The sequence below is a fragment of the Phaethon aethereus genome (genome assembly GCF_964289735.1).
Source record: "Phaethon aethereus genome assembly, chromosome: 4".
Lineage (NCBI taxonomy): Eukaryota > Metazoa > Chordata > Aves > Phaethontiformes > Phaethontidae > Phaethon > Phaethon aethereus.
In genome coordinates, this window is record NC_138578.1 from 14,402,320 (window position 1) to 14,426,467 (window position 24,148).

The 24,148-nt window shown below is 41.4% G+C and overlaps 1 protein-coding gene across 1 annotated transcript in view; it reads right to left on the reverse strand.

The window, feature by feature from the left end:
* RNF150 (ring finger protein 150) overlaps positions 1–13,745 on the reverse strand; it is a gene marked incomplete at both ends in the record, with an annotated part of 116,445 nt that extends 102,700 nt beyond the window's left edge. The window contains one exon of the mRNA XM_081998994.1: positions 13,280–13,745. Within this exon, the coding sequence (XP_081855120.1) occupies positions 13,280–13,745 (466 nt within the window). The remainder of the gene's footprint in view (positions 1–13,279) is intronic.
* Between the last annotated feature and the right edge of the window lie 10,403 nt (positions 13,746–24,148).

The following is a 24,148-nucleotide window of genomic DNA, read 5'->3' on the forward strand; positions in this document are numbered from 1 at the left end:
TGCTTCTTACTGTGATGCAGACATGCCTGATAACCCAGAAAACAGAAGCCAATCTATGTGGAGATATGTAAAATAATTAAAGCACCTCTTTTAATAGGTATTTATAAAGCACCTGTTTTAATATAAAGTATATATCTTATATTTACAATTATAAATAAGAACACCTTATTGCAAGGACCTTGACTATTCACAATGCTACAGGAGGGCATGAGATCCCCCAAGATTACCACAGTAACATTCTTGGTAATATACTTCTGGGCTATGTCAGACACTTCTACCTCTTTCATAGATGACATTTTCTCATAAAACCACTTTCAATGACATTTAGTCAAGGTCCTCAACTTCTGGCCCATTCTTAGCAAGAACTAAACATGACTGGAACTATAACCATTTGCACAAACATTGTCCTGAACTGGGACATGAAGCATTCTCCAAATTACCTTAATATAATGGACATTAGAAACAATGTCTAACCTAAATTTTAAAATTCCTACTAGTGAGTTTTATGACAGCAAAATCACTACCTCCGTAAAGTGAGAAGTGATTTTAAAGTATCAGTCTCATTGGCAAGTAAGAGATTTTTAAGAGTTGACATACTGGTCTAGGTGAGACACAGCTATACTTGCCTCCCTGTTATCATTACTACCAAACAGTCTGTTGCTTTACATATGCACCAATTTTGCAGGCTAATCCACAACAGATTTGGCTAGTCAGAGCCAAAGACAACAGCTTTGTGATAAAACTAGCAGAGTTATCTTTGTGTTGGTGAAAAATATTTCTGGTCTATGGACACAAAAAAAAGACCAAGAGCAATCATTGTGCTGACTGAACACAGCATTGGTGGAGAACTAAGAACAGATTCTACACATCAAATATACAAGATAATCAATAGAAGATATTCTATACTAAAATTTCAGTGCTTGCTTAGTTATTTTTGGTAAGTCTAATAGCAGAAAGATAGTTATATAGATTAGTTAATGGGAATGAAGGCCTTAATTATTGGAGAAAGAAGTGATAGGTCATGCATATTTAGAAACCAGATAATATCAATTCTCTGTTACCAAAACGTTCCTTGAACTACCAACCATTAGAAATTATAAATTCAGAAAAAAATAGTTATACAGTCCTGTTTTTCTCTTTAAAACAGGCTATGGACTCCCATAAACTTCATCTCAAGAAGTTCTGGTTAGTAGACTAGGAGAAAAAAAAAGAAAAAAGAAAAAAGATGATTGTCTGGGACTTAGATAAAGAAAAGAGAATGTCTCTAGAGAAAAAAAAAACCAAAAAAAAATATTTTCCGATGTGGTTTCTTAAGCAGGGGTTAGCAGGCTAAGAGAGTGAAAAGGACAGATGAGTTCTCTGAAGAATCAATATGCACTAGAGAATCCTGACTGCCTTAGATATAGCTCATTACTTTCCCATGCAGTTAAGCTGCTTGGTAGCTTTCTCTAATTCACCTATGGATCCAGTTGGGCAATATTCTGTGAGCCAGACAATCCCCCATACTCAACCACCAAGCAACACACAAAACTGCTAAAAGCAATTAGAAAATGTACAAGCTCAAACCTGAACACAAGGTGACCAAGATTCTCATCATCTCAAGGAATGTTACCACCACCTGTAAAGGCAGCAAGGAAGGACTGGAACAAACAGCAATGAGGCAGCAAACAAGAAATCTTCAAAGATCATGACACTGGGTACCAGTGAGATATGGGAGTCAGTAAAGAGTTGAAATGGAGATTAAGATATATGGAGTAGTCAAATAAGTTTCACAGTCTCTGCGAGAAAGAATGTCTCCCCAGCCACAATGCCACAGGGGTTACAATCTACTTCCATGGCTATTATTTTCCCATCAACATGAATTCACCTATCCAGGATTCAGGTTCCTGCACACGACTTTCATCTAATGGCTATTTTAGCTGTTTCTCTGGCAAAGTGAATGACGGTTCTATTGGCTTTTGAAGTATTTCATCCCCACCTCTGATATCTTTGCTGCTCTGGGTTGCACTTAATCACGACAGTCCCTTGTGCTGGCATCCACACTGAAACAAAGTTTTGGAAAAGAAAGGCTTTCAACTTCTTCTGTGATGTGAGACAGATGCTCCAGCAAATGCTTGTTTATGGAGGCTTAAAGCCAGCTCTCTGCATTTGTTGGCTACCTTCAGACACTAAAAAAATAGAGTTGCTCAGACTGTGTTTTTCTTGCAAGCGCATTTTCTCGCCGCTTCCTCTTCTATAAGCAACAGTCACGAAGAAATAAGAAACTGACATTGGCTCATCACTGTCACGCAGCTAAGCTCGTTCCAGGTGATAAAGGACACACTACGCAGAGATCCTGTCTTGAAAAGCTGATGATTCAGGGCATAGGGTTTACCTCTGCCCACTGTGCAGAGCTTCTTCAGAGCTCCTGCCAGAGCTGTTTTGACAGTTCTAAGTGTGGAAAAGAGCTGGGTGGTAGTTCCAGAGAGGTATAGTCCCTAAAACCATAAAAAACTACCATGATCACCTTCTCTAACCTTCCTTGTACACATACTACCACAATTTTCCCAGAGAATGGGGTAATTTTTCCAGGATGGGACTTCTGACAGCTATCCAAGCCATTATGTTATGGGCAATAATTTAGGAAATTGCATCTTACTACCACCCTGAATTTGTCTCGCTTCCACTGACAACTACTGATCCTTGTTATGTCTTTGTCTATGAGGGCAATCTTTATCTCATACCAAGTATCATTCCCATGTGTATCTGAACACAGTGCTAAAGTCATGTCTAGCCTGTTAGTAAGGATATATACACACAAAGCAAAGGCTAAAGATCTTATAGCTCAGGGGCTGCACTACCGGGAGACAGAACGCTGTTGGCACACTACCACAGGGCAAAGAAACTCAGCATTGCAATCCTGAGTTCAATTTCTTACAATAATTCTTATAGTACTTGTAACCAAATGCATGCATTGATTCCTGGAGAAGTATAACATTTGAGTTGGGAAGAACTCAAGTTCATTCTCTGGGGTGGAATTACTGTCTAAAGCTGGTAGAAGCTGATTAAAATGTATCATCAAAAAAAGAAAAGGGAAACCAAACTGTTCCAAACCTGAAATTCTGAGACATTAAATATTTACTAAAATAAAATCTTTCTTCAAACTCAGAACTGTAAGATCTTTTCTTGAGAGCAAAGATTTCCAAAACAGGTTTTTTTTTTTGTTGAAAATGCATTTCACTACTAAAGAAAAACAGTTTTGATGGAAACATTCCTGGTCAGTTTTTCTAGCACCCAGCGGGAGAAACCTAATCTTCTTCTGCAAAAGCATGAAAGAGCAGGATCTGTCTCTTTACATAGAGGGGACCATAATTTAGTCTTTTAAGAATTCATGAAAAAGACTTAGGAGTGTTCAGCACAAAGCCATTCTATGCATAGCAAATGTGCTATGCCTGATTGACAGTCTTCTGTTCATAAATGGCACTGCCACACTCACTGATTGCTGGTGTCCCACTTCTCCAAGCCGACCCTCAGCAGCAGACAGCAGTCAGCTGATGCTTTTTAAACCTGGAGTCAGCTGCAAAGCAAAAGTGACCAAAAGAGCATAATTCTGCTCTGCTTCCCCTTACAGTGAACTTTGTAGGTAAAGCAATAGCCTCTGGCTATTTGTGTCAACCTGGTAAGGGGTGGGGAGAATGGGAAAAAAACCCCTAGAAGTGATGAAAAATAGGTGCAGAGCACATAAAATGAGAAGTGAAGACGACAAAAAAAAAAAAAAAGGGTGAGAAGTCCAAGGGAAAGATTTATCAGAAGTATGGAAAGTAAAGAAATCATACACACACCACCACCCCCCCCCCCCAAAAAAAAGAGAGAAAGAATTAAGTAGAAAATTAAGAGGATAGAGGATTGATGGGAAAATAAGGCAAGAGAAAGACATCAAAGGCAATATTATAACAAGACATAATGGATTTTACCCAGACAGCTCCTCATTTTCTAGTGTGAGAAGTCTTGATACAGTATTTAGTAAAGGTATGAATTTCATGGACAACTAGATGGTACTTTAAATACATGGACATATAAGAGCATGAAGATAAGAGACTGGGCACAGAGATTACACAGTCTTGCGAAAGCTGCCTCACTCAAGGAACATGATACTGGCAGGTAAAACTGGGAGACAGTGAGCGTATAAAAAAAGCTTAAAAAGGCACAAGGGGGGAAAGCGTATTCTGGACAAGGATAAGAAGCAATCATAAAGGAGACTGCAGCATCAGATTGTTCTGTTTTAAAGATTATTTTTTTTTAGTACAAACACAGACATGCCCCAGAAATATGGTCGAAGATTGAAGATTCTCTAATACAGAGACTTCTGAAAGGGCAAAGGAAAAGCTGAAATATATTTCTGTCTTCTAACAGAAAATACTAAAATGGAAAAGGAAAAAGAATACTAACATTTTAGCTAGTATCACAGGATGTAAAACCAGAGAGATCTTTATCAGATACTGATACAGAACTCTTGCATAATTGGAAAACCCAAGAAATCTTTTACAGTGAAACCTGTTAGACACCCAGAGCTTTGATCACAAGGAACTGGAATTGCTCTGCTAGTATGACAATAACAACTAGGTGCAAAAGCCTCTCGAGTGTTCCACAAATCAATTAAAGCAAAACAATAAAACCATACAGCTCATTGTACCGAGTCTGAACCCAGCCAAATCACAACACATACTCAACTAATGTCAACATATTTTACAGTAATCTTAAGATTAGACACTGCTGTGGCTTAACCCACCAGGACAGACATATATGTTAACTAAAGGTGAATCTACTTACTCAGCTCTTGAGTCCATTCTTAGCGCTGCTGTGTAATGTCAGACATTCAACACAATGTAACAGTGACTGTGCTAGAAATGAATTTTTTGACAGGGACTGCAAGATCAAGCAACAAATAGATAAGCAGAGTTTAATGATGTATGATTTATAAAGCTGGAAGCTAGAGATTAAAGTGATGCATAATTCTCTTTAAAATACATATATTATTATCTGGTGAGATACTCTTACAATGACTTGCAAAAAAGAGATGCCTTGTAAAGAGAGATTTGAAGAGTAAGAGGCAAACCAAAGTGCATATAAAAAGGGAGGAAGCCCAAGGTATGGAACAAATCATGAAGAAAAATAATATCCTGTATAATTAAGCCAATGTTCAGGAACAAATGACAATGGTTTATAGACAACTATGTCAGTAGTAGGGTGTTGTCTTGGTAGAAGAGCATACAGAGAGAACTGCTTTGTTATGGAGCACCCCAGTGCCAGGGGTCTTCTCTCATGATAAAGGTTTCAAGACGCTATGGAATACAAATTAATTTTAAAAAGCTATGTCTCATTAAGGATGTAGCACAAGGGAGCACTTGCCAACTCATCCTATTCCATGTATCCCTGGAGGAACTACATTCCTATGCAGATGTAATGCTTCTATCTGTGTTTAAGGAGTATACAAGGTATACTCAAACCAGGACACTATGGAGTTACATGACTGTAATTTACATTTCTGTGTTTTGGGAAAAGATAAACATTTTTTTTTCCCTCCAATTTTGTCTCAAACTGAAAATAAGATTAAAATAAATGGGCTAGCCTTCCAATTTACAGCAGGTTATATTAAATACATAAACACAGTTAAACACATCAACTTTGAGATCAAAACTCTGACAGACCCTTAGGTCTAGCAGTATAATTGAATATCACTATGATTATATTGTCAGCAGCAAATGAACAGGCATTTCACTTTATTCATGTTATTTGTAAGTCACTATTGAGAGGGGAAAGAAATGAACAATTATTTGAAAAAGCTATTATATCTTTAAGTAGCAAAGAATCAAAGACGCTAGCTTTTCATATTTCAATGTAGAATAGCAATAAAACAAACAGGTTAATCTTTTCATCATCTCCTTCAGTTCTCCTCAGTTCAGTTTTCTAAGGTTTATCTCAATTTATTGAAGAGGACTCAAAAAAATAAATACCCTTGTTAAGCCTCTCTTATAAAACACAGCTGCATAGTACTCTTGTTTCATCAACCTTTCTCCATCTACTGGAACTGGTGAAAGAAGAGATGTTTCCACTCATCCATTTTTGAACTAAAAAAATACTGTTTCCACCAGGGTGGTAAGTTCATCTAAATCAGTCATCTTTAATCTGGCTGGAGGATTACTTCTAAGGAGTCCACAAAATGCACTGAAGAACAGTACTCCTATTATTGATGAGCTTCAATTCACAGCAAATTCATTAGCAAACTTGTAGGTTTGTGAAGCTTGGCATCCACTAACATGGGCAGTGGGTTAGACAGTAGATACCAAGCTGGTAGATTTAATACAGTAAATTTTAAAAGTTGAGGTTTCAACTAAATTATTTGGGTCTTCTCCTCCAGGTAACAGAAATTGTAGTTCTTAATAGAATTACCTTCTGAGATACAACATCTAAATGCACTCACAAACAAGCAGGGTACCCTGGTGGGTCCTCGACCCTGCTCATCCACATTCAGGACCTGGTCAAACTGTGCAATGGCTGACATGTGGCCTATCCATTTAGATTTCTCTTCCAGAGAAACCAAAACACTATGGAGTGAAATGAGGAGAGACCTGGGCACTAATGAAGTCCTGGGTCACATCCCACTATGGAATCAAGACACAGCAGAGTAAGCCTGTTTGGACATAACCAGTTACAAAATATTTTGCCTCCTCTTTCTTCTTGCAATTGCTATATACTCCCCTAAACTGTGTGGTACGCTGGATACGGTTAGTTTTAAACCTTATCCTTTAGCGGTTATGCCTCCGCCAAGATGACTTTGTGGAAGTTATGAGAATTAAATATTATTGCAAAATATAGTATTACCATTTAATATCATCCTACATTTTATTTCTTTTTGCCTCAGCACCATTCTGCTGCTTAAGTAGACTGCATTTGGTTCTGAAGCACCCCAAGATTCTTTCCAAGATGCTAAGCAAAAAGCACTGACAGTAGTAGATGGTAACACTGTAGGAAGCAGTCCTGCATTAGTAAAGTGACAGATTACATGGGACTACTCAGTGTTTTCCATATCTGATTACCATGAGTCAATGATTGTATTGTTTGCTCCCTTCTGTACCAAAGAAGTCATCAAGTGACTAGCACTCAAATGCAACTGAAAGGGCAGAAAGTGGGGCTTGTCTTGAAATGAATGCTCTTTCTGTGCAGGTTAGCTATGCAGAAGTTATTGGGAAGTGGAGAAGTCATCGGGCTACCCCATCATAAAGATCTAACTCTTCATCAGCCTGGCTCGTGGTGTAAGGAGGCAGAGGTCACTTGAAACTCAGTCATCTCACATCACAATGCACTGTGAGCTCCATCAAACAAGTGTGGCAGAATAACGGGTTCTTTTAGTCCTTCACTTACACAAGAAAAGTATTACGTGTCCTCTTGTTTTACCAGGAAAAGAGATTCCTAAAGGGCCAACACTAACTGTAGGTTTCTCTCCCCTTTTGCTGAAAATGTTCCCGTGCTCTGTGACATACTATGAAGGGGGGCAGCACAGAAATATATCTGCACGAATTAGTGAGCTACAACGGAGTTACCACACTAGCCACAGACTGCCACAGTATTCTAATAACCCAAGCTAACATATACCATTTTAAAGCCAAATACCAATAGGACTAGAACAAACCATTGCTTTATCAAAAGCAAGCCATTCTCCTATGGACAGTATACCAAAAGGAGGTGCTCCAGATTACCAGGCAGCAGTTAGAATCAATGCTGATACAGATTTGTTTCTGAGGAAGATTTTCTTCTGGATGTGTCACTTCTTACTGCAGAGATCTGAAGACGGCACTTGTATGAATATCATTGCAAACAAATGCTGCAGATAATAACCAAAGGGCATGCAGAAATCTAACTGTTTTTGCAGTCAGTAAGCTTGGAGGATCAATGCAATCTTCAGTGAATCAATACTTCACCACTTTGTAGGGAAAGCTGTACTTTACAACTTGAACCAAAGCTCAGCGGACTCACTGTCCTTCCATTGACTGCAATGGGCTCTGAAGGAGACGCACAAGCCAGTCGTGAGGTTGAAAGATGCAAGATTCAACAAGGCAAAACACGTCTCATCTAATGACAAAACTCAGTACCCCAGTGCTGAAGTGGCTGTCCCAAGTGGTACCGGAGACTAAGATTACTTTGTTGCTCTAGTCCGTGTAGGTCAAATTCACCCCTTTGCATTCAGTTAAAGCTAAACCAGTTACCTAACATCACAAAGTCCCCTCACCACTTGGCATAACTAAACACATCCACAGTAGAGAAGCCTAGCACTGAACCACAGCAGAACTAGTAGGCAGAAGTGTGGCTCGCTAGTGAATGCAGTGGGAGGGCTTATCGGCACTACAGCTGGCTCCAGCCAGTATTATAAATCCTTGATTTTGATAAATATCGAGAACCAGATTTTCAAAAACTACTGAAAGCCAGGCCTACCAGATGGATCCAGGAGCTCCTCTGAGCTCCTAAGGATGGCAGCATACCCCAGCTATGCCTCAATTTCATGATGGATAAGGTTCAGAGATGCACTAATCTGCATCTCCTTCCCCGATTGATTTGATTTCTGTTAGGAATGAATCCTGAGTGCCTGGGACAGAAAATAATTATAGCATGCCCTGGAAGCCTGAAATCTCCAGCCCTTGATTAATTCATACTCATCCATATGTAAATTCAGTGTGAATGCTCTCAGCACATTTTTCTCATAAGAATTCAACAAAAGTTTAGGAAAACAATTGTTTTAGTAAAGGAACAAATGTAACTACAGTACTGAATTAACTCTGTGAAGAGGGAAATCTTCAACTTCAGTGTTTAATTTGCACATCAGTGCGAATCTACAGGGGAGCCCAAAATCAAAACTACTACCAACACACCTTGAAATATATAAAAGGCAAGACTAGTCATTGATCACGGAGCAAAAATCTGAGTACAGGGGAATAAACTGCTATTGAACTGAATGTGCACAGATAAAGGCTGGCCACATTCACAGGACATGTGGAGGGACACACCTGGTTTTGCAGTGCGACGGCCATGCCCTCCTCATGCAATCTGGCACACGCATGCTGCACTTGAGAGCTGAACAGGGAAGGAAGAAGTCAGGGCCATCTTACACCACATATGAGATTCATGTCTCAAAGATACAGCTGACAGTTGCTGACAGTGTGTAACAGCCATTATAGAAAACGAGGCATCTGCCTCTCATTGAAAACAGGCTGTCATACACGCAGCACGTGACTTAAAATTTGTGATGGCATGCACTGGAAAAGCAGAATACAGAGGATGCAAAACTGCCTGACTCACATATGCTTCTGGTGCGAAATACTTAGGATGCAATTTACTTCACATAATAATCAAATCCATTCTGTGAGATATTCTGATGCACCCCAGAATTGAAACTGAATGTTACAAACTGTATTGAATACTAAAGATTTGATTTTTACCCACACATGAATCACGTGTACAGTCGCAGTTAACATCCCTCCCTAGCCCTAAGCACCTGACATAGAAGTGGTCAATGTAGGTTCCCTGAAAGAAAAGTTGGTGAGAGGGAAGTTCCCACCTTGAATCATCTTCTGGAAGGCTCCTTACTGTATCTATTCAGAGCTCAGAGGAAGTGTTAGGACATGTGCTACAACAAGTAGTAAGAATGCTTCCAATTAATACTAAGTTATTAAATGTAGACAGAGTGGCTAGAGCCTTTTCAAATCTAAGTAACAGCTTATTTGTTCTGAATAAGAAAAAAATGCCAATCAGAAACCCTAGCCAACACCATGGATTATTATTCTGGAGGAAGAACACCACCCTCTATATCATTAGAGTACTCGTCTACTAGAAAAGTTGATTTAGTAGAAATAAAAAGCATCTGAAACAGAAATTCTAGATGCTTTTGCTCCTTCTGGTTAAAACGTACTTAGTCAAAAAGCAAACAAAGTTGGACTCACAGCTCCTATACCATACTTCAAGCCAATAAAAATAAAGATGCCAGTTTGCAAAGGCTGTAGCAGATGATGCAAAAGCTAAGCGTGTCCTACAGCGAGAACCACAGGGCTTTACAGTCCCTGTGAATGCAGATGTCACAGCTCTACCTCACTCTTCTGGACGTGCAAGCAGTGAGCTAAGTAGAAGTGCCCTGAAAGCAAAGTCTTTCAATATGGTGACTGAACTGGTTCAAATCAAACACTTGTTCTGTTCTGTCTGGTGCACTATAAATAAATCCTGGGGAAGTTGTATTTGAAGATTTCCACAACAAGCTTTCATATAATACCACCTTGGTTTTGACTGGGGGGGTAGAGTTATCAAGGGAGAGGGAGGTTTACCAACCCTCCTTCAAATTAAAGAATGGTATCTTGCTACAGTTGCCTATAGATTTTAAAATCAGGAGGCACCATATTAGCAATGGATCATTGGCATGCACTGTAGCAGAAAACAGGAAATATAATTAAACGTACAGCTGTGAGGTAAGATCTTTGGCAGAAGAAAGACAGCTTTGGGAAGAAAGTGGTAAGGGCAAAGCACTATGAAGTAGCACAGTAACGTGGTCAAGAGGAAGAACAAAGCACAGGGATAGAGATGAGACTGGAGGTGAGAGGAGCAGAAAAAGAAGCACAAAGAAAGAAAATGACAGTAAAAGAAAGAAGGCAAAGCATACAGAAAAGAAGAATGTACATAAGGAAAAACATCTTCTTTATGAGTAATAGTTCTTTAGTAAGGGCAGGAGCCACATTGTTGTGCAACAGCATATACGGTTTTCTGTATAGAAAGAGTTTATTTAAGCTTATATGCAACCTCAAAAAAAAAAAAATCTGTGGGAGGAAAAAAAGAAAAAAAGAAGAGAGAGTAACATCATATTTCTTTTGACTTTTAAATTGCTTTTTAGGTCATGTTTCACCCTCCCCTCCCACCCCCCAAGTATTTTCCAGGATGGAATTTTCTTCTTCCCACTCCAGGATTTGGCGTGGGTAGAGCATCACAGATGCTGCTGAACTCAGAAACCAAGAACCTGATTCATTCTTCCCTTGAATCTTTTGCTATCATTTAGACTGTGACCAAGCAAACGTCAAAGGCTGCAAGTCAGAAAGATAGTTTTACGCAGCTTGTACATTCAGTTTGTCCCAGCGTAACAATGGTACACGAGTAACGATAAATCCAGTTCTGAAACCCTGCTAGTATGTCAAGTATTTGTTTAAGAGTAATTACTTTTCCTGCTGTTCCAGCAGACTTATGCTCTAAGACTGCTCTGAGTTTTGACTGTACGCAGACGGCAGGTTTTCCCTAAGGAAGGACCAACAACCATTTTTCAACTTCGCATAACAAAAAATCCTTAAAACGAAGACAACCTCGCACAATCAATCAGCAAAGCCCTTCAGTCTCACCGCCCATGTTCAACAAGTCCAGATTATTTTCTGCAAGTTCCCTTTCATTTCAGCCTATAGTACTGTTACAATCACAATGCTGGGTATCAATTCAGTACTCAACAAGGATTCTCAGAATAAACTGTAAGGAGTCATATGACATAAAAGAAGCTGCCCCCAAGATAAGTGATACAGTGTTCATATTTTTGAATGTTCAGGCCATTTTCAGTAGGAAAGATTCACTGCTTACTTCATTTTAGACTTTAAAACAAAAAAAAGCTCTAACATTTTAAAAGGTTAGACACATTTTTTACTCCCACTGTTTCTTAATAAAACACCATTTGTGTGGGAAACCAGCTTAGTGCATACTTTAAAAACAGGCAAACCATTAATTGATCCAACATGTTGGCGGTTTTAGAGAAACTCACTAGGCAAGAACAAGCGATGCATCTTAACTTTTGAAGCAGCCTGAGCTTTACTTTAAGGGTGTGTAAGTATGCCATGCTCCAACTACTTCATACTGCTTAGTATATAATCTGTGATACTTAAAGCACCAAGAAGTATAATCTGAACAGCTATCTGAACTGTGCAGGTTTTAAAGCACAGTTTTAAGAAGCTCAAGAGGTTGTGAGTCGCTTGTCTCACAGAACCAATGGAAAATACTAAAATAAAAGACATCTTCCACCAATCCTACCAAAGAAACATGAATTTGCCCAAACAAACAGCTAATCTCTTAAAGAGGCTGCACACAAGAGGTTCGAAAAGCTCTGTTTTTGCATCAGCAATATTATATAGCACTACAGTTAGGCAACAAATTGTTTTCCAGCACATCTATGCTAGCTAGTTTACAGTGGAAAGTTAAAATGTCATTAGAATAACATCCTGTTTTGCAGCCTTTCTGTGTTTCAGTTTACCCCTAACTCTGCTAAGATTCAACTGGCATGAAACAGCTGGGCATGATTAGTCACTGAATGCAAACCAAACTGAGATTTCACAATAGGTGGCATTTTAGTCTCCATGGCATAGGCTGGTGGTATAAAAGACCAGTGAGCCCGGGCAGAAAACACTGTCCCTAAATATAAATCTGGTGATCTGTTTTTAAAACAACATTATTTCAGATCAAACATTGCTACAAAAACAGTGTTTTTTGTGGGCATAACCCGAGGCTTGGGTTGTTTCCGATGACTGGATTTCTGCTTGGTTCTAGCTGACAAGCACATGTGGGGACCTGAGCACCCATGTGCTGACACTGCGAGCACAAACTCCATCAGAGTATTCACCTGGGAGAGTGAATCACCCCCCTGCCCAATTCTGGACAAAGTATCTCACGTTCTTACCAAATCAGATACTCAGCATTCCTACTTGATCCCACAGCTTTTACAGTATCATAGACAAGACAGTGTACGCTGTGTTCCCTACTTTATTGCAGCTCCTGATAAGCCGGTACCATAAACACTATGTTTTTCCTCTTCTGGAGATCTTAATCGCACCCAATCCCACATGACACCTGCCAGAGGATCCTCAGGACACAACAAAACATCGGTGCCCCACAGCGGGCTCAGGGTCCCATCCATTCCTCCGACTAGACTCAAACTTTGCATCACCCAAACTTTTCACCCCTGGAGCACCAGTGTGCGTTGCATCTGTCCTTTGCCATGGCAGCATGGAAAGGTGCTCCACAGCCCCCCGGGGTGGGTACCCACCTCCCGGCGAGGCCCATGGCCCACCTTGCTCCTCTGCCAGAAGGTGCAAGGCCACCTTCCCACCCAGCAGCTCCCACCCCAAGGATGCGGGACAGCAGAGCGGGCTGCCACGCACAGGAAAATGGGTCTCGTACGCCCACCCAGCACAGATCTCGGGGCGCGCCCACGGAACGCGGGCAGGGTGTCGGGGCTCACCTGCGTGGGGCATGGTGATGGTCTCGTTGGCGTTGCTAGAGCCCACGTTGTAGATGACCACGGCGGAGGCGTTCTGGGCGGCGGCGTGGCGGATCTTGTCCTTGTAGGTGCAGTTGCCCCGCGGGATGAGGGCCACCCAGCTCTTGCCCGTCGCCGGGGCGTTGAAGCGGGTGCCGGGGTCGCAGGCGTAGCGGTCGGCGGGCGAGGCGGAGAGGGCCACCTGCCCGCGGGCGTCCTGCTTGGGCGACTGCTCGCCGTAGCGCCCGCACTCGCTCTTCTCGCTGCGGAGCTCGGCGCTGCCGGCCGCTGGGTCGGCGTAGGTGATGTTGACGAAGGCCGTGTACCACTCCTCCTTCTCGGCCACGGTGAAGTCCAGGCACAGGAGATGCACGAAACAAAAGGACAGCAGCCATGTTGAGAGAGCCAGGCTGCGGCACGCTTGGATCACAGACATTGCCATCTTCATCTGCCGGCCCCCCCGCCCCGGCCCGGCCCGGCCGGCCCGCCCGCCTCTGCGCGCGCGTGTGGCGTGCCCCCGGCAGCCGGCTCCGCGCGGGGCGGCGCTGCTCCCGCCGCGCGCCGTGCGGGCGGGGAGGGGGAGGGGGGTCCTCCCCTCTGCAGCCCGCTGCCTAATTCATGTCGGGGCCGTTGGATTTCCTCGGGTGGCCCCCGTCTCCGCCCTCCCCTCTCCCTCCCCGCTGCCTCGCTTCCTCCTGCCCCTCTCCCCTCCCTCGCCCTGCCCGCACAGCTGCTTCTCCTTCGCTGGGAGGCCCGCCAGGCGGGGTAAAGCGCAGGGGGGGGTGTATGGAATTGCCACACACGAACGCTCGGCGCCGCTCCCGCTCCGGGCCCGGCCCCCGCGGACGCCCGGCGCGGCCCGCCGGAGGGGCTGCGCTCCCCGGGGTGCGGGGCGGCGCGCGGGGGGGCCCGCCGGGTGCGGGAGGAGCGGCGGCGCGGCAGCGACACCTGTCGGCAGAAGGGCGGCAGCGCGGGGGGAGCCGCCGGGGCCCGCGCCAGCCCCGCCGCGGCGGTTTGGGGCTGCGGCCAACGGCCGCCTCGAGCCCCGGGGAGCCGGGCTGCGGGGCGCCTTGCGATCAGTCCGCCACGCCGCCGGTTCGCGCTTTTACCTTTGGGTTTTTTTTTTTTATTTCCTCCTTTCCTGACTGCTGTAGGATAAGTTAAAAACATTGCAAAAGCCAGTGTTGCAATTATGGCACACAGCTTAGAGGGAGAAGCGCTTGTATAGCAGGTTTTAACATAAACCGAATAGATTTCTTACTGTACATTTCAGAACGACGCTGACAGGCACGTTGACCAAAACCGGGTGTGCAACAGAAAGGGAGACAGAGAACCTCGAAGGTGAAGCCTCTAAAGAATGACAGAGCCATTCTCTGGAAACACGTGAACTCCACGGACACAGAAAAGAGTAGTTTAATTTTGGCTCAGTGAAAGCCCAGATCTGGGGATTTTTAACATATAAAACACCCCAAGAGAGTTTTGGCCAAGACTCAAATGCCGTTCAAAAGGGTCAAAAGACAACTGACCCTATGTTTGTCTGTCCTAGTGCAAGTGAGTAGCAAAAATTCTGCTTTTTCGTAACTATGTCCAGTGTTGTCTCACGATATTGATACTGCCTATTTTATCCCCCCTCGTCATTAAAATCTGCTGCTACAAATACCATTCCCTTTCATTTAGATGAGATGCCCGAGTATCAGTATTTGCCTGTTTCCAGTTTATGTTCATAGCTGCTACTGATCTAAGCAAACAGATGACAGCCGTAACCATATTTTCACACACACACACACACACAGAGACACATGGCTTTGAAAAAGTTATTTCTCCAAAGTTGAAAAAAGGGAATCTGGGAGAAAAATGTACAGGTGAATAGGTGAATAAAATAGAGAATTTTACTGAAAAATATGGTGGGTTGCAAAAAAATTTACCATCAAGCAAAAGAACAACTTTCCTTGAAAGCCTATTCCTGGACAGGCAAAGTCAACAACTCTGAAGAAAAAATTAGCAAGTAGAACATTAGCATTGAGAGACAAAAGTAGATGGCAACCAACACTATACCAAACTGGGTGACTGTAAGTCAAAGCATTGACCTAGTTAATTATTGTTCAAATATCCTGTTGGTTTTATTCAGGAGTACTTTTATGGTGAGAAGCGACCACTAGATTATAAATTAATTGTGAAGAACTTTGTATCTTGCACTTAAATAAAGAATGCTTTTGGACTTTTTTGTTGTTGTTGTTGTTCTTGTTTAATGGTAACAGCCCCTTTGTTATGGAATCCCATGGTGTTCTGTGGACCTTTACGTCAGCCTGTACGGGCAATCATTGCCAAGAGGTAAAATAGCAAGAGGTTTAAAAGCTAGGCTTTAAAAGACTAGGCTGCCTAAATTCTGCTGAAGTAGGGATTTACCTGGAAGTTAGGAATCTTAATCCAGAAGAGTACTGAAGATGGCATTCCGGCGTATTGAAAAAGCCTAAATTAGGTGCGTTGTCTCCCTTTATCATTAATAGAAAGATCCTCCAGCAATCAATTCAGAGCATCCAAACCTGACGCCTTGTTGTACATAGGACCTAGATACAGCCAAAGATCGGTGATCCTGTGTTGAGCTGGGCACAGGCAAAAGCAAACCTATGGAAAATACACACCACAGGGTAGGCGAGAAATGCCACCTCTACGTCTACTCTCAGGAGGTTTCGGTCGGCAGCTCAGTGCCCTCTGCGTTGAGTGTGAAGAGTCCCCACAGGGGTAGGACCCCCGACCCCAGCAGGGGCCAGCTGGGCGAGACTTACTTAGTGCTAACTTCCATGCAGCCTGAAGGCTTCTTGATGCTGATGGACAGCAGGGAAAGTTGACTGAAATACAACCTCTCTGCAGCTGCTCAGGAAAACGCGTTCTTTTGCCTTCCCTAGCTATGAGACTGAAATTGATTTTTGTTTACAGCTGGAGAAGAACAGAAGAGATGTTAACAGCAGGAGACCACACAAAGGGTAGAGCAATACCATCGCCTCACCCATTTGCTGCCAATACTGTGCTTTAAGTTAAAAAAACCAAGTTTGTTCATTTAGAGAGTTAATTGAGCAATACATCTTTTCTTGACCTAACTGACATTGTTAATACTCCATCCATCTTCCTATTTATATGCTAATAGCTATATTGCCTGTCACTTAACTTTATTACAGGAACCTGCCTTAGATTGGAATACCGCTTCATTCTTCTGTAACATTGTTTGAATTACTATAGTTGCTACCGTAGTTCTGGTTTCATTTACTTGGGTCAATTTAATATTCCTGATAATGCTCTGACGCCTTAAAGAAATCTTCAGAGTAAAGTTCCAGGAAAAAAACTGTGTTGCAGCCAAGATAAACTCCTCACTGGAGCTATAGGAAAGGCTCAACAGAATGTACTGGGAAAGTGACAGTTTCATTTAAAAATTATTAAAAGAGTTGAAAGGAGCTTTATCTTGTTTGATCCTCATTAAGTTTTCATAGTGAGATGGTGCTCCCCGTATCCCACAGGCAAAAATTGCCATGTCTTATCATATTTGTTTACCGTCTGCTTTTGCTACAGAGATTTTTTTGTAAACTACAAGAACCCAGGAGATTGCTGATGATGAACATCTTTCTGCCTGTACCTTCTTCTAAATATTAATTTTAAGAAGCTTCTAAAAGCTTCTTAAAAATAAAGAGCATTTTTTTCTGCAATTTCTTTCTCTTCCATAATAGCTCACTCAGCTCCCTTAAACTTTGAGCATTTTCTGTATTTCTCATTAATCTCATGCAGAGGTTTACTAAGCCCTCAGTCAAAATACTGGCTTTTCCTTTGCAATGTTAAAATATCAAAGTTCTCTCCTGTTACTAGGTTATTTTCCTTGCTCTCCTATAAAGGGAGTTATTTAAACGTTTTACTTGGAGAAAAAGTGAACTGACAAACTCCAGACCCAGCTCTGCAGTGTAGCCAAGGTGCCAGCACTGGGCCATCCCAGCCGGGCGGTTTCTCCTGCAGTACGCCAGTAACTTGACTACAAGTGCTCACCTTACTTACTGCTCCTTTCCTACCTGTCTCCTTCTAAGGCAGAGCATGTGTAACCAAATAGATCCAAGTTTTACTAGGACCTAACAAGCTACTGTTATTAAGCTTACCACCTTCCACAGCCTACAGCTTGGGGGGAAGGGAGGGAACCACTGTGACTAGCATCAGATCCAGGTACCATCTTCTTTCCTGAATGGTCAGCCAGACTGACTGGAGACAGCCTTCAGCTTAAGTGTGGGATTAGGCTCAAATTTGTATTTCTGTGCCTGTGCTAGCTGCTCTGGTGCTGACAGATACACACAGAATGAAGTGCAGTCCTGCTGAGGCAGAATTTCTTAACACACAAGAATTCAAGCTCCAAAATGGTGCCAGTTCCTAGTGTTTTAATCATCTTCCAGGGGAAATATTGTGAAGAACCTAAATGAATCTGTAACTTGTAACAGAGGTTCTTTCCAAAAACACAGACAAATTGGAAATGTTTTAGCCAAGACTGTGTAAAAAGTGGAACCTCCTGCAGAAGCTACATAGGAATTTGTGATTAGAGATCCTCTGTGCCTCATGCTGGAAGTTCATGTGATCTGGAATGAAAGAGAGTCATGCCAAGTGCTAGTTAGGTGGCTCGTAACTCCTGCGGTATAATAGTAACTCTTGGAAGTAGAGGTTGCCAGCCTACATGCCATTCTCTAACGCTTAAAAGAAATACAGTTCAGTCTCTGTGCAGAAAAACACATTGTCTATTGCGGACAGAGTGTATTAAATATTACCGCAGTTTTCAAATTAATTTGTTCTTTTCAAACAGCATCCGAATCCTGTTTCTCACTATTTTGGTTGAAACATATCAGTGAATATGCTGCAGAAGAGGCAGTATTCACACAAAGTTACTCACTCAACAGACATCCTGCATCTTGCTCCTTAAGTAATCACCAGCAGAAGAGGGTGCAGAGCTACAAAATACAAAGCTCACCTCACCAAGGCTACACCACAAGTTCTGAGTAGCATAGTCACACTGAAAAATTTTCTAGTGGAAGGCTCAACTTTTGAGAAGGACACCCCTAAAATTCTTCCATCGTTGCCAAAATGAAGCTATTAATTGCCAGCATAGTAGGTGTGTAAGAGGGGACAAGCTACACGTGCACATTCTAGCTATGATTCAGAGATTGCTTACAAGTGACATCTTCTTTACAGCGTTACACTTCCAAAAAGCTACCACACTCAGATCAAAAGTTGAGTGTACCCAGTGACACAGAGATGCTAATGTTTGTCAAGACTTCTACCAACAAGTCTCTGAATGTAATAGTGAAAAATAGATATACCCAGGATAATGGTGGGAATGTTTATATGACCCAATTCAGACACATGCAGAGATTCCTGGTCTTGCTTGAGAGACAGGAAGCATATACTTGAATTAATGGGGCATTGTCCCCATACTAATACACCTTGCTGATGAACTTCAGTAGAGCATTTACACAGTGCCACACAGGTAGCAAAGAGAGACGCTTGGCCAAAAGGAAGATAGTAATACGTTCTGCTGAAAACAGATGTGTGAGGTTACTAGCGGAGGTTTTCCAGGAGGGATTCCTGGGATTGGTCATATTTAACATGATCATTAATGACCACAGTGCATACAAACAAAATGGGAAATTCATTGATGACATAAAATAAGGTGCCGTTGGCAATAGAGAGAAAGGCATGTATGGAATACAGGAGAACCTTATTGATCTGAGAGAGATGTGATGAAACTCAATAGTACATAATGCCAGGTCATGAATTCACAGACTAAACCCACATATCTCTGCTCTTAACTGGAAGCTCATTCGTTGGGATACTGGTTCATGAGGATGTCAATGTCACAAAAATCACATTAAACACCCCTGCCCCTTCAAATGTGGCCTTAAAATGCATATGTTTTATTAAAGATAATTCTTAAGGAAAATGATCTAATGATTCCTTACAAGAGAAGCCTCTTTTCAGTCACCCTTTTTGTGCATAGGACTATCTGTTTTTATCTCAAAGACTGCACATGCATTTATACTACATGGCCAGAGTATTTCTTTATAGACTGCTTCTGTTCTGGCATATCTCAAAATCTTCACATTTCTTTACTATGAGGTGGGTGAGGCACTGGAACAGGTTGCTCAGAGAAGTTGTGGGTGCCCCATCCCTGGAAGTGTTCAAGGCCAGGTTGGATGGGGCTTTGAGCAACCTGGCCTAGTGGAAGGTGTCCCTGGCCATGGCAGGGGAGTTGGAACTAGATGATCTTTAATGTCTCTTCCAACCCAAACCATTCTATGATTCTATGACTAACAGATAGGATCAGCAGCGATGGGGGGCATACAAATCTTCTCACACGAGGCCTCAAGAAAGCCTACCTGGAGTTGTGTGTAAGAGGAACTGCACTTGTAGAAGATGCAGGAAAGGGCAGCTAGGGGAGTGAGGGAATGAAGAATTATTTATGAAAAAGTTAAAAGCCTGGCAACTAGGGGAAGGCCGAAGGGGATACGATTGCTCACTGTTAGTATATCAGGAAGGCTAAATGCAGTACAAGGAAAATAGCAATTTAGGATTTGGTACTTAAGAAAAAGACTGCAAGTTCATCGTATGTAACTGAATACATAAAAAACGGAGGAAAGTTTTTAATTAACAGAACTATGAAACTTTCTAATTACCTAACTGGAATTAAAGATGACATGATAAACTGATGTGAAGGAATTATTAAATGATTGCATGCAATAGCAAGGTTTGGACTAGATAATCCAGAAAATCCCCTTTGTCTATATCCAAACTTAGCTTTAAAAGTCGACAGGATATTTCTTTCCTTTCCCTCCCCTAAAAATAGCATAAATAGTATTATTGGAAGACACCAGATGGTGCTGTCACAGACAGTTTTATAAGCTTACACATCCAGGCTTCCATTTTTACAGGTTATGGCCAAAATGCTGTGTAGCTGTGTCACATTAAGCATATTTTATGATGTTCCTGCATATGCTATTAAAGTTTGTTTGCTGCTCAAATCTGTGACTAACAGGTTCTTAGAAGCACTGCTACTGCTCAATGGAAGCACCTTCATATGTAGGTATTAAAATTCCTCTTCAAATGATATTTTTAGCACTGGTTTGAATGAAAATTGCACTGAATCTTAGGGATGCCAAGCACATGAAAAAGATGAGTGCCCAGGATTTTGCTGCCTCATTTTCTTATTTCCTTCATTGGATCTTTCTTTAAAATTAAGTGGAAGGATATTTGCTACTTGGACTGTGACTCAGACTACAGCCTATGATGACTTTAAACAGACTTAAAGGAAAAAGTACACATAGTTGTTACTTAAAAATTGGATAGAGCTCAGATAGGTTTTATTAATTTTGGGCTGTTACCACTTCTCATCTTTGTGCTCTCTGTCCTCCTATACAAGGCTAGTCTTTAAAAGTGAGTGTTCTGAACTCATCACTCAAATACTTCAGACATTGCATTTAGAGCTTTAGATAATAGCCCTATCCTTTGTATTGTGTCCTCTTATCTCATACATTTATAAACTGTTTACCACTACAATTAGAACCACAGAGAAATGGTCCATGCTAGAGCGACAGAGAAACGGTCCATGCAGGGTAACAATTGATGAATGATTTATGAGTACTTTTAGCAAAAAAAAAGTCATTAGAAGAAGTTTGCTCATCAAGTTCTAGTTCTAATCTCTGATGTGGGCTTTTTTTTTTTCATATAGAATTGAGCACAGCATGTCTGACAGAGTTAAATTCCAATTGCTCAAATCCAATTTATTACATTGGACCTTTATCTGGCATATGCCTTAGTCAATATCTTGTCTAAAAGCTTCTTTTTGTGAAGAGACTAAAAGTTTTGTTGTCAATGTATTAGTTCATTATAACGTTGTCTTGGGAGAAGAAAAGGCTTTTCTGGAGTCAGTATGGGTTTATTTGGTTTTGTTACAGATTGCAAAGACTAATTAGGATTCCTGTAAGAGGGTCCATTATGATCACCTATTCTGATTTTCTATAATGCTAATGATGTTATTAACATTTAAATTGTTAATATTGTTTTTAATATCAGATCTCATTCCTAGGTCGATGTTTTATGAGACATTAAAAAAAAGTAATTTTTCAACATGTTAGCATTTCAAGAATTTATATAAGGTTTTATATTCCATTATGCTTCACCAATTTTACGAACTGTTTTTTGATCTTCAAACTAAGTGTGTAGAAATTCATTAGTTGAATCCTAAGCTACCCATGAACATGGGCAAAAGTTACTTCTACTATAAATAATTTTCCTCTTACTATCCAAACCATCAATAAAAACAAGCCAAATGTTGCAATAAGCAGTAAGGCTGCTCTGCTCATGTTGTAGATGACAAAAACATGCATTTAGAAAAAAACTAAGGTTCTTTTGTCTAGGCATAGCATAACCTTGTTCTGGTTTCTTTACCTTGAATACTTCAGTCTTAAGTGCTTGGTTTAGTAACTGAATGCAACTAGCTGTTCTGACACACATAAGCTAACAAAAGTTTTCTCCCCAAATGCCTGCTTGCTTCCAAATAGCCCCGAGAGTCTATGAGAAGTATTTTATTGTAATTATCAAGCCTTACACAGTCCAGCTTTTAGAAATTCAGCCTTTAGACAAGTTTTTGAATGACAAGAGGCTGAAATGATTTGGCAGGAAGCCCTCCTCAACCCTTTAGTCTGTTAGGACCTCCAAAACCGTCGGAGAAAGCAAAGACTGTCTCTCCACCTTGAGGCAGGAGAAGCCTCACAGCCTCCTCTCCTCACCATGCCAGGGCAAGTTAGGGCTCTGTGCTGCAGGGACAAGGGGAAGGGAAGGAAGGCTGTGGCTGAGAAACATTTACATTACACTCTTAAGAGTGGTGGAAGATCACAGGACTGGTGGTATGTGTGTGTGCAATTTTTACAGAGATAGCGATACTTGTGAGTTTTCTGCCAATGTTCTGCTTTTTAAAAAATATTTTTTATTATTATTATCTTTGAGGATCAGAGGATTCATTTGGCACCTTTCATGTTGCTGAAAGGTCTTCTGCATGAGTGAGCAGGAATCATCGTTCTCTATTTTAAAGCAGAAGGAAAAGTGCACCAAAATGAAAATGCTCTACTTCCTCTGTAAATACATTTAAAACTTTTAGGGCAATTATGTGGTACCTGGTAGCTAGCCAATCCCTCAGTACAAGGAAGCACTCAATAGACATCCTCAGAGTTCATCTGTGGCTGTGGGTCAGCCCCCTGAGGAACTGACTGCTTGTATAAGTTACTTCAGGCGGCTCAAGTGTTTTTAGTACTGACCCCAGAGATTTGACCAAAGTTCCCTCATGGTATTTCAAATCAAGATGGGGCTTACAAGCAGTAGCCGCAGTGCAACATTTCTCTACCTTTCAGAACTGGAGAGCTACTGACTCCTGGAAAAAAGAAAACCAAACCAAAAGAAGAAAATCCATCATTTGTGTCCCATGCCTGTTGGCCAGCTGAGAGTAGGGACAATGGGCAGGTGTCTGTCACTGACACGAGTTAGGAGCAGACCATGACAATGCTTGCGTGTAGGCACTGCCTGGTTGACTGTGTAGTAACGTGCACATGTGGTGGTTTCTAAATTTGGGTTTCTTGCAGACCTTCTGATGTCCTGTAGAGACTGATTAGTCCTGGATAACAGGCCAGCTAACACTGCTAGAATATTGTGCCCGCTAACCATGGAGATACAGCAACCAGGGTAGGTGGAAAATAAACATAACATACTTGGTGTGCTGCAATCCACAGGTAGTGGCAACATTTCCACGCTATTTAGGAAATATTTGTGTTGCCTTCATGCATATCAGAGTGATTTGTGCAGAAAGAAAACTGCTTTCTTCTAGTGGTCTTTTTTTTCTGGTACTCAACCTAGTGATTTATTCATAGGACCTTGGAAATGGATGTATTTTAGCAGATATACAATCTATGTGAATCAGCATCCCACCTCTGAATGGTCAAAAAGAAGGGAACACATGGGAAGGTACAAAAAGCCCTACGATAAGCTGATGTGAGGTGATTTGTCCTTTCATCATTCCCTCCAGCTCATACTATACTGCCTTCCAGAAATGACTGTCTTAAATCTTGAAGCACAAGATCTTTGCTTTGTGCTAGCATCAACCACCAGGCAGATGCACCCTGAAATACCTTACAGTTCAGTCTCTGAGTTTTCCAATACTCTCGGTTACAATGACATCTCATGGTAATGAAGTCTGTCTGTATGTTTCTAATCAAGCCCTTCTTCCCAAGGTTATTGAGAATTTTAGATGTGCTCCTTCACTGATATATTGAGATTAGATTTTTTTATATTGACTTCCCAATCTTCAAGCTACAGGTTTTGCATTAACGGTGGCAACGCATAACAAAAGAAGAATGACATAACTTAGGGCTCTACACAGATGCTGAGGGCTACTTACATGTCACATTTCAGAGCATACTGCATTGCCTAGCAGATGCAGAAAGGAAGTCTAGCAATTATTTTGATGCTATACAAAAGAGAGATAGTTTCCTTCCTCAAACCCATTGGTGGTTTAACCCACATTTCAAGTCAGTCAGAAGATTTTTAACTTTCAGACCATCGTTGAATATAAACAGTTTCAATTTAAATAATACATTCTTTTTACATGATTAAAGGTACTTTTGTAACTCTAGAAGAATGCTGTGAGAATGAAGTATCATTAAAAACACTAGCCAATGTGAATGTAAGTTAGATTATTTATAAGAAAGTAATTTTAGAAATACATTTTTCACCAGCTGATGCAGAATGTTTAGTCTCTGTAGTTCAGTCAGCAAAAACAGGGAAAAT